The 11,166-nt window shown below is 42.9% G+C and overlaps 1 protein-coding gene across 1 annotated transcript in view; it reads right to left on the reverse strand.

Moving 5' to 3' along the window:
* Positions 1–10,656: 10,656 nt before the first annotated feature.
* Positions 10,657–11,166, reverse strand: part of RAB3B (RAB3B, member RAS oncogene family) — a 60,196-nt gene continuing 59,686 nt past the window's right edge. Inside the window, 2 exon segments of the mRNA XM_023752822.1 lie at positions 10,657–11,081; positions 11,083–11,164. Of these exon segments, the coding sequence (XP_023608590.1) occupies positions 11,067–11,081; positions 11,083–11,164 (97 nt within the window). The 3' untranslated portion in view covers positions 10,657–11,066.

Raw genomic sequence — 11,166 nt, forward strand, 5'->3', positions numbered from 1 at the left:
AGTAGTTCTGATGAACTTTAATGCAGTACAGAAAGGATAGGAGCTACATTAAGAAAAGTCAGTTTGTATAAATAAAATATGTCAACACAAAACAAGGAGACACCACAGATATTTGCAAATGAGATCTTCCCTTTTGTTACTGTATATACTCCTCAGTATCCATATATTTCTTTATAATTTGTACAAATTCACAATGCCACATGACATTTCATATTTAATAAGTCACTGAGAAGAGGTGTCAGTGCATGAAACATAGGAAGAATTAAAAAGCATGGAATATCTGCTTAGCTAGAATGTGATAGAAAGAGACTTGAGAGTTATTATTCCTCTGTCTGCTCAGTCCTAGAGAAGGACAACTCCAATTTTTGCTAATTGCTCCTCCTGAGTAATTCTGCTCAGCCTGTTATGGTTCATCTCCTAGGCTGGCATGAGACCAGCCCCATCCCTGGTTGAATAAATTAGAAAGAGCAATTGAGGGAATTGCTGATGGTGTACAATCTGAATAAGGTGACATTTCTCTTTGTGACTCCAGAGACCAACTGCCCTTAGTCCCATGATATGAGGACAGCATCTGCTGTTCAGCCCTGCTCCAGGGTTTAATTTTGAGGGGGGAGGGTGGTGAGGAGGGCTGTGTTCCTCTCCTTTCTTCTCTCCCACAAGCAGAGAAGAAGCCAGGCGTAAACACAACTAATATGTACTTAGGTTTTCTCCAGCTGTGACCCCAACCCCCCTGCCTCTCTGCTCTATCCCCTATAGCAGTGATTCTGAACCTTCTGGCCCTTTAAATACAGTTCCTCATGTTGTGACCCAACCATAAAATTATTTTCGTTGCTACTTCATAACTGTAATGTTGCTACTGTTATGAATCGTAATGTAAATTTCTGATATGCAGGATGGTCTTAGGCGACCCCTGTGAAAGGGTCGTTGGACCGCCAAAGGGTCGCGACCCACAGGTTGAGAACCGCTGCCCTATAGGGAGACAGGGCTCAGGATCAGGGATGCCTATTCTTAGGGGCAGACCATACCTTGTTCTGAGACCAACTAAGCACTTTTGCTGCCTTCTCTATGCAGTCCTGGGCTGGTTGCTTCACTGATGCAGGCCCCAGTTTTCCTCATCTGAGTACTTGGAATAATAAAACCCACATCACAGGGTTGTGTCAAAGATCATCGAGGCTTTGATGAGAAAGTGCTTTGGGAACTGTAAATGCTGAACGCATGATTGATTATTTTTATTACAATATTCCAATCCTAATGCAGACAGATCCTTCTGTCTGCCACGCCTGGATCCCAATCCTGTCACTGCTCACTGCTCTGTTATCCAATCCCAGGATGCACTGGCTGATTCTCTTTGGCTGCTCTTAGTCTCCGGAAGTTTCTCTGAAGCCAACCAAACCTCTGGGTATAAGGCATATTGGCCCTGATATTTCCATGTGAGGTTAGGTGCCTGGGACCAAAATTTGGAGGGAGCGGGAGAGGAGGCAGAGTGAAGAAAGGATCTTTGGAAATGGCTTTGAGAGTGGTATACTCCGTTTCATTCTGGAATAAACCCTGCTTACCCCAGCCCCTCACAGTGGCTGTAACGTATATGTCCACAACATCCCACAGTTTCTTAAATGCACTTGTGTTTGACTCTTACAACTACTTTGTGAAGTAGGCAAGATTATTCATCTCATTTTATAGGTGAAAATATATTTGTCAAATGTCACACAGTTAGCATGTTGCAGAGGCGGAACTCAACCCCAGGTCTCTGGAACCCTAGTTTTCTGAGCGTGGGAGGGCACGTGTAACATAGGATCCAGAACACTCCGTCGTGGCTTATTTCTTACTCCTGGAGATTGGTTTCAGAGAGGAAGTAGGAAGTACATGAAGTATCATTCTGTCAGGTGTCTGGTGGCTGTCAGCCCAACAAGGTCATGCAACAGAGCTGATTACCATCTGGACTCCCTTGTTCCTGATGAGATTCTACCTTGATCTACTTTCCAAGTCCAGACTCCATCTCCAACTTACATCCCCCTTTTATTGCTCTTTTGCTCACAGTGTTTACCCTGGGTTCTCTGTTCTTATTGTTCTTACAAAGGTTCTGATTGGATTTGCCTCCCTGGCTCTGCCTGACTGAGATGACTCTGTAGTAACAATAGTCAACACCACATGTTTGCCAGGCACTGCACAAAGGGTTTTACACCCATCCTCTCATTTAATCCTCTCAACAACCTCTTGAGGTACATATTATTTTTCTATTTACATATGGCGTAATTGAGGCTCAGAAGGTAATGTTCTCAGTCACACAACTAGTTGGTGATGAAGAACCAAGAATTGAACCCAGATCTGTCAGACCATAGCCCTATGCTCTTAAGCATGCTACCACACAACCTTCTTAGTCCTCATCCTGTGGTCTGCTGTTTGGAGGGATTGGAAGATAGTTCAGCACATGCAAATCTCTCAGCCCTTTAGTTTCCAAGTTTCCAGTTGCATGACAGAGATTGTCCTCAAAAAGACCTTGCCCAGCTGAGCCTGGCACATGCTTGGTGCTCTATAAATTAAGTCCTCCTTGGATTGGAATGCATTTACGTTTCTTCTCAAATGCATGGCCTTGTGTGTGTGTGTGTGTGTGTGTGTGTGTGTGTGTGTATTTTTTTTTTTTTCAGAGAGAAAGAGAGAGGGAGATAGAAACGTCAATGATGAGAGAGAATCATTGATGGGCTACCTTCTGCATAACTCCTACTGGGGATCAAGCCCACAACCTGGGCCTGTGCCCTTGACCAGAACCGAACCCAGGACCCTTCAGTCCACAGGCCTACACTCTATCCATTGAGCCAAACCAGCTAGGGCCTGTGCTCCATTCTTAACAAGTCTCTTCAGAGATTCTTGTTTTTCTTCTTCCTGTTGTTACCCTTTAAAACCTCTGGCACGGGACAGGCAGTCATACCAGTAGATAATCCAGATGCACTTAATTGCTAAGATGCTTTCTGGCAACCTCAGAAACCAGGCCCCAAGCCTGACTGAGTGATGTGGAGGTCACTCAGCTTTGGCTGTTTTCACTGTACCCAAGAAGAAAGGAGGCTTTTATAATGAAAGAATTTCCACCAAAATCCTGTTTGCCACTTGCAGCTCTTATAGAAAATGGACATAAAATCACAGAGCATTAGTGCCAAGAGGGCCTGCAGAAACCATCTGGTCTAAGCTCCTGAAGCCCAGCAATAGGGGTTAATTTAACTAAGGTTGCACAGCATATTAGATTTAACCAAATCTATTGGCAAACCCTTCCCCATCCCCAAGAGGTACATTAGATTCTGAAGGGAGCTGGGAATCCTATTCACACCCCTCAGAGTTTTGCTAATTTACTTTGCCCAACATTAACATTTCTGTTGCATGGTTTTATACCAAGCAAAGGAAACTCTTTTATCCAAGTCTCCCAGTATCTGCTGTTTGGCCACTTCAAAATGATAGAACGAAAGCAAGTAAAAGCACCTGTCACACAATTCAGTCCCATCAGTGGTGTTCTCTCAATATGGTGCGTGTCAGGGAAACAGAAACAGATGTGGAGAAATAGCAGCTGTGGTGTTAGATGTTTTTGTCTAGCTTCTGAGTACTCAGGAAGCCAAACTCTGTGGACCAGTGACCTAATCATCAGAACCTTAGCCTGTGCCGTCATCAGTGTTTTTGGAGAGCTGCTTCTCACCTTGCAAAATCCTTCTTCCTCACGTATTCAGGTACCAGAAGTGAAAGTGAAGAGTGGGCTTTGTTCCAGATTATACGAAGTCTTAATCAGGAAGTCCATAAATGTGGGATTTTCTGAAATACTCAGTGTGTAAAAATTAGAATTACTGAACTTTAGAATAGTAAGAAAACTGAGAACCAAGGAGGGAATAATGTATTTTTGGTTGTAAGTGCTAAGAATCTAACTCCAATGAGCAAAGATAAGTGGAAGCTTTATTAGAAGCATATACTGAGGGGCCCTGGACAGATAGCTCGGTTGGTTAGAGTGTTGTCCCGATATGCCAAGGTTATGGGTTCGATCCCCAGTCAGGGCACATGCAAGAATCAACCAATGAATGCATAGATAAGTGGAACAACAAATCAATGTTTCTCTCAAATCAATAAAAAAGAAAGACAAACAAACAAATACTGAGGTATCTAATGTAATCAGAGGGAGAAGTGACCAGCCGAACCTCAAGAAGCCAGAATCAGGGCAGGGAAAGTCTATGCTTCTCTCTGCATGAGGCCTTGTTTTCTCTTACTCCAAACCAGCCTTCTATACCTGGGTTGAAGATAGGCCATCACAGTTTCAGAGCTCATATCCTCACACATTTCTCACCCAAAACGAAAGAAAATAGCTCCAGTTTTCTTTAAAATTGTGGGGTAGGATTCTGATTGGCCCCACTTGATCACATGTCCCTTTTACTGCGGTCTTTTCTAGAATCACCTGGTTTAGATAAGGAAATAGGAGTACTATGAAAGAAGAGGTTGCTACTTCTGAAGAAATGCAAGGAGATGTATTAGCTGGATAGTACATGACTTATCAGAGGTCCTGCAGCAAGTTAGGGGCAGATTCAGAGCTAGAAACAGAATCAGTAAAATACGAATTATTATTTTTAAAAGATATTTTTATTAATTTCAGAGGGGAAAGGAGAAGGAGAGAGATAGAAACATCAATGATGAGAGAGAATCATTGATTGGCTGCCTCCTGCATGCCCCCACATGGGAATCGAGCTGCACTCGGGCATATGCCCTGACTGGGTATCAAACCATGACTTCCTGGTTCATAGGTCTACGCTCAATCACTGAGCCACACTGGCCAGGCAATATGAATTATTAATAATAATAGAAGTCTCTGGATTCTTTTCCTGTGTGCTACTGAAGTAAACCTTGGTGTTACTGAGCTGTTCACTCATTTATGTTTTTAAAAGACTGATGTTATATGGAGGATGGACTGTAGCAAAGTAAGTGTGGAGTGGGGAAACGAGTTAGGAGCTCTGCAGTAGCTCTCTAGGGGAGAAACAATGTGGGTTGGACCAAGGTCAAGACAATGGAAATGGTGAAAAGTGGGCTGACTTGAGATCTATTTTAGAAGAGAATTAAAGGACTTGCTGCTAGATTATATGTAAACACCACAAAAAAGAGAAAAATAAGGCATTAAAGATGACCCTTAGGTTTCTGTGAAGATTAAGGTTGAAATGAATTTGGGGAAGGATCAAGAGTTCCAATGTGGAAATATTAAGTTTGAGACATGGAGAGTTCCAGTAGGCACTGTGTATCTAAAGCTTCAGGAAGAAATATAGCTACAGCAGAATCCAACTATTCTCTGAGTCATCTTTTGTACATACACTGACTGAATCCCTCTGCTGGGCTTCCAGCCAGAAACTTCAGGTGGGAATCACAACCGTTATTATGGTGAATCCTTTGGAATGAGAAACCAGGCTAATCCCTCAGGGGGTGGCTAAGAAGTAACCAAAATGGACTGCTAAACAAAAATCAAAACTTCTCTATTCAACATATGTAATACTTTAAACAATAAAGAATTTCAATAAAAAACAAACAAATAAATACTTCTCTATCCAGCTGTGTCTTGATTCCTCCAAAGTATACCCTTTGGACAACTATAGAAATGATGACACTGCCATGCTCTTTATCATTTTGACATTTGTCTTTGGTGGATATCTTCAAAGCCAGGTTTTAAAACCCAGGGAAATTTACTAGACTTAGTCTCAGATGACTTAGGGTTGCTTCCTTTGGTAGGTTGGAAAAAATATGACCACAATATTTTACAGCTCCTGCCATCAAGAGATGACATCTATTTCTCCACCCCTTAAAACTGGGCTTGGTCATGTAACTTGTGTTAGTTGGTGGGACATTAGTAAACATGATGCAAACAGAGGCTTGATGAGTGCTTCTTTCTGCTTTGGAGCTTGCCCTCTCTTGCTGCTGGGAAAACTTCCACCACCATGTGAACAAATCTGGGCAGCTTTCTGAAGGATGAGACGATGTGGACAGAGGCCTCCATCACCCCAGTTATCTCATCTGGGCACAAAGACATGTGAATGAGGCCATTCTAGAACATCCAGCTTCAGCAAGAAGATCCACCCTGCCAGCCCACAGAACCATGAATAATAATGTTTGTAGTTTTAAGTCACTACGTTTTGAAATTGTTTGTTATGTTCCTCAGAAGACAATTAACTTTGAATCAGGCAGTCTAAAGATGTTTCACAGTTCAGATGCTCCTTCTCTCTCTCCCTTACTCTTTTGGGAGGATTTGTACTTAATCAGCCATCAAACTAATAAATGAAAGCTTAATTGAGGAATGTAAAGCAATGGCCGGTGGGTAGTGGAGGTACCTGGGTGCAGTGGAATCTTCCTAGTGCCCCTGAAACAGTTCCACAAAGGTGACTCGGGTGACATAGAATGATGTAGCTTTCCTTCAGAGCACTTTGTAATTACACTGGGGTGGCTACTTTACAAGGTCTAGACTAAACCACAAGCTACTAGACCAGCAATTTTCAACCTTTTTCATCTCATGGCACACCTAAACTAATCATTAAAATTCTGCGGCATACCAAAAAATATAGTTTTTGCTGATCTGACAAAAATATAGATACAATTTTGATTCATTCATACCAGATGGCTATTGTTGTGTTGGCTATTGTCATTTTTTAATTTGGCAATCTAAGAGAAAAGAGGTCAATACCCCTGATTAAGTAGTCAGGTATTGCACGTTTTAAAAATTCTTGGGGCACACCAGTGTGCCTCTTGGGGCACACGGGTTGAAAATCACTGAATTGGACTATATAACCTTCACGAAGGCAAGGACTGTATCTGATTTGCCACCGAATGTATCCTGGTACATATTAGATACTAATTTGTTGAATGAGTAAATTTGAGTTTTTGCCTACTTCACATAAGGGATCCAGGCGTTCAAAAACACCACTTAGCAGTATTTGTAACCCACGGGCCTGTCTCTTGCACATACTCTCAGTCACCAGCTGTGGCAGGTAATCAGGTGTAGGTTTGGGATGGGGAATCTAAAATAAAATCAGTGAGATACCAGGACACTAATTGCTGTAATTCCTTCCCCTTATCCCAAACTGTTGACAACATTCTTTAAGACACTCGAGGAAACCTGATCTCCAAGGAAAGAGCTTTGGGCCAGGAGGAGGGGATGTGAGTCAGATCTGGAGAATGTTCATATTCTGTGAATGTTATAAGGCTGCAGTCACAAAGCAATTGTGAAACCGATGTCCCAAATGAGGTTATTTAATTAACTCTGAGACTTCCTGGGAGTGTGTCATTACCACCATCCCATATAACCTTCATCTGAGAGACAATCTGAAGAGGAAAGCTGAAAGCACATGAGTCAGACAGAGGTAGGTTCCAATGGTCCTAGTGGGTGACTTAGGCATATTAACTTTTCCAAATCTATATTTCCTTTTCCTGCCAAATCTATAATAATGTTACAGACTGAAGAGACAATATGTCATGAATCACTCTGTATTTACAGATACACATGCATTTAAAACAGATTCTATAAGTAGCTACAATACTGTATTGTACTTTTGGCCTACTTTTGTTTCTTTAGAGGTCAAAATGGTGTATGTGTTTTTTAAATCTTTTTTTATTTGGATTTTTAAACAAGATGAAAACCAGGACAAGTTGCCACTAACACATATTATGTAGCTTGAACCTTGGTGGCTAACTGTGCTATTACTGTGATTGATGAACATTGCGCTGCAATCAGCTGGAAGCTGCTGCCTTCCACTTAGCGGAAATGAGGTCACAGAGCAGGGCTGGGGGACTGCCATCTAATAAGCAGGTCTATTTTTCTGTCACCAGTAGAAGAGTTTGCCACTATCATATTTAACTCTTGATTCCATCTGTTGTAAAGATGCTTGCTCCCTTGAACCAGCCCCTGAGTTGTAAAGAATTTGACAGTTTTTAAATAAAATTTTCAATCTTTGCCTGGCTACTCGGTAAGAGAAAAAAGATTATTTGATACATGTACTGAAATATCCAAGGGGGCGTGAGGAGCTCAGTCTGAAATCCTAGTACTAAGGTAGATGGATGTTACTGCCCAGGAAAATAGTAATTATCGCTGACTTGTATGGGACTTGACAGTGTGAAAAGCAAAGCCAGAACTCCTTCCCTGTGAGGGGACCACATTCTTTCATGGTCAGAAAAGTTGAACAAGTCACTTCCCCAAAATGCCCCATTGCTGGAGCAGGGAGGCTGCTGAAAGCCCTGCTTAAGAGCTAGATAAGAATTGCCTGACAGCTCATTGGTTAGAGTATTGTCCTCATATGCCAAGGTTGTGGGTTTGATCCCCGGTCAGGGCACATACAAGAATCAACTAATGAATACATAAATAAGTGGAACAAGAAATCAATGTTTCTCCTCTCTCTCTCTCTCTCTCTCTCTCTCTCTCTCTCTCTCTCTCTTCCTTTCTCTCTGTAAAATCAATACAAACTAAAAATAAAGAATTGCCTGACAGAGGCAGGTACAGGGAAAGCCAGTGCTTGGGCTAGAGAAGCACTAGGCATCTTTTCCTCAGGCCCAGGGGATCTGGTTGCTTAAGAGACTGATTCTGCTTTGCAGAGTGTTCAGATTAGTGTGAATCAGTGAGCAGTTTGTTAACGGATTAGAGACATATCTTCTCTCTAGTAGGCTTGAAATCTGATGGCCTTGGAATTGAATCCTCATATAGATCTAACATTTACTAGCTGTGTGATCTTGACCAATCTCTTAACTTCTTTGGATCATAGTTTATAAGAAATGCAGTATAGAATGTGGCAAAGAGCATAAACCTTGGAGCCTACTACCTGGGTTTGAACGCATTTTCTATCATTTACCCATTCGATGACTTTAGACAAGCTAGAGAATCTCTTTATACCTTAATTTCCTCATGTTTAAAAGAGGTTGGTTATAGTTCCTCCCTCACAAAAATGTTGGGAAGCAAATTGCGTTAATACACGTAAAGTGCTTGGAACAATGACATCAGGGTTAGCTACAATGACATTGGGGTGATGATCCTCATTCCTCGGGTTTATGTTGCAAATCAACTGAGATGATGAAGGTGAAAAAGAGTCACAGAGTTATTAGTGCCAGAAACTATGTTAAAGATTATCCAAATAATGCCCCTCATTTTGTAGGTGGGAAATCAAGACTCAGAGAAGAGGAGTATCTGGTCTGGGGTCACACCTGATTTAAGGGCAGAATCCAGGTCTCCTGATTCCAAAACCAAAGTTCCGTCCTCTGCACTGTGTCAGAGAAATCAACTTCTCCATAGGGCCGACTCTGGAGGGCCCTAAAATGTAGTCCTTGGACCTGTTGCTAGTTAATGCACTTTCCTAGGACAATGAGCTGCATCTGAAATGGAGAGAAAACTTGGAAGAGACTCCCTCCCTCACCCCCACTGACTTTTGAGGTGGCATGTTAGAGCAGGGGGAAACCGGGTTCAGGCCAGGGTTGGGAGAAAAGATTTTCAGAAATCATCACTTAGTTCCATGTCATTGTTTCAGCTAAAAAACCAAACATGTGCAGTGTCTACAAACAAGCTAGTACCATGAATTAACCCATTCAGTTTGTTTCTAGAGTCAGAGGGTTTCACGTATTTTTCTCTTTTCTTCAGGTATTTAATTAAGCAGCTTCCTCCAGGAGTGGTTTCACATCCGATTTTTGGTAAACACTAAAGTTTCACTCCGGGGAGAATATATGAGGTTGGGATTCAAACATCTGCTTTTACTTTTCTCAATTTGTTTCAGTTTCATTCCCTCCCCGCCCCTCCCCCCCCCCCACTTAAATTTATTCTGCTTTGAACCACATTTCCCAGTTGGACTACTCAGGAGTCATTGAAAGATGGGTTGGAAGAAAGGGCAGGATGGGAAGATCCTATGGACACTGGCAGAAGGAAGTAGAACTATTTGATGTAGAGAAAGGGCAGATCCCAGGGGTCATGACTTCTGTTCTCAAGTCACCTGAGGGTGTCATGGGACCGAGGGATCAGACTCTGTGAAGTCTCTGACAGCAGAGCTAGTACAAACTGAGTGAGAAACGGAAGAAGAATTCCTAAGAGTTAGATTTAAGCTTAAAACTTCTGATTATGAGAGCTGCCCAGAGATGGTGTGAACAATGAGCTCCCGTCCCTACCATGAACATGTGCTTTAGGGGAAGAGATCTGGTTGTGAGGCCTGACAGCCACTTGTCAGAGAGAGGGATGGGAATTAACTAGTCAGGCTAGGTCAAATTTGGGATCTTACCAACTCTAAATTTTTCAGATTCTGGGAGTTTAAGAACCAATGACCAATTTCAAAGAGTTCCCACCGTTTTGAACCAGCTGGAAAGCAGCAAAATCAGAAATTCATGACCTGTTTCTTTATCTTGCCCGTGTTTCTCTTTTTTCTTTCTCGGCTTGCTCTTTCATATAGTAGCAGGAACCTTTGACATTTTTCAGGGAATAAGCTTTTTCTTTTAAGTGTGTTTCTGACTCAGCCTTTGCTCCTTCAGCATCATTACAGAGCTCTCTGGAGATTAGGTCTGGCCTGTCACCACAGCAACTGCCCAGGCCCTGTGGGCATCCGTGGTAACAGACTTAGGGCTTGCAGAGCGAAGCTTGACTTGCAGTGTGAGGAAGCTCCACAGGGGAGCCCGATATGAAACAAGCATGTCGTGTATGGGGAGGTTTTCTTTAATAGGATTAGCTGCAGGTGGGCCTCACTTTACACAGTCGGCCAGGCCCTGGCAAGTGTGTGTGTGTGTGTGTCAAGTTTTGGTAAATGGAGGATATCTTATTCTAAAGGCAGAAAAGAGATTTGCTTTCCAAGTCCCTGTAGTGAATCCCCTTTGCAAAATGGAGTCTTCTGTAAATCTGCACCCACATTGCAACCTGGCTGTTCGTCTAGTGCTGAGTGTCTGTGAGCGGGGCCATCTGCAGAGAACCCCTCGGGCATGCGTCCACCTCCAAGGCAGGCAAAGAACAGCAGCAACGCAGCTGGCTCGGGGCTGGGGTGGACAGAGTGTAACAGGGGAAGCAGAGTGAGGGTGGGGCCACAATGAAGGGAGGTCAGGAGGGTGGGCCTTGCCTAGCATGAGCAGTTCCTGCTGCAGCAGCGGCGGGGTGTCCGAGAGACGGGTGTTCTTGGAGGCACCCAGCACGGAGGGGTCCGTTGTTCCAGCGAATCA

This window comes from Myotis lucifugus, unplaced genomic scaffold, assembly GCF_000147115.1.
Source record: "Myotis lucifugus unplaced genomic scaffold, Myoluc2.0 scaffold_37, whole genome shotgun sequence".
Taxonomy (NCBI): domain Eukaryota; kingdom Metazoa; phylum Chordata; class Mammalia; order Chiroptera; family Vespertilionidae; genus Myotis; species Myotis lucifugus.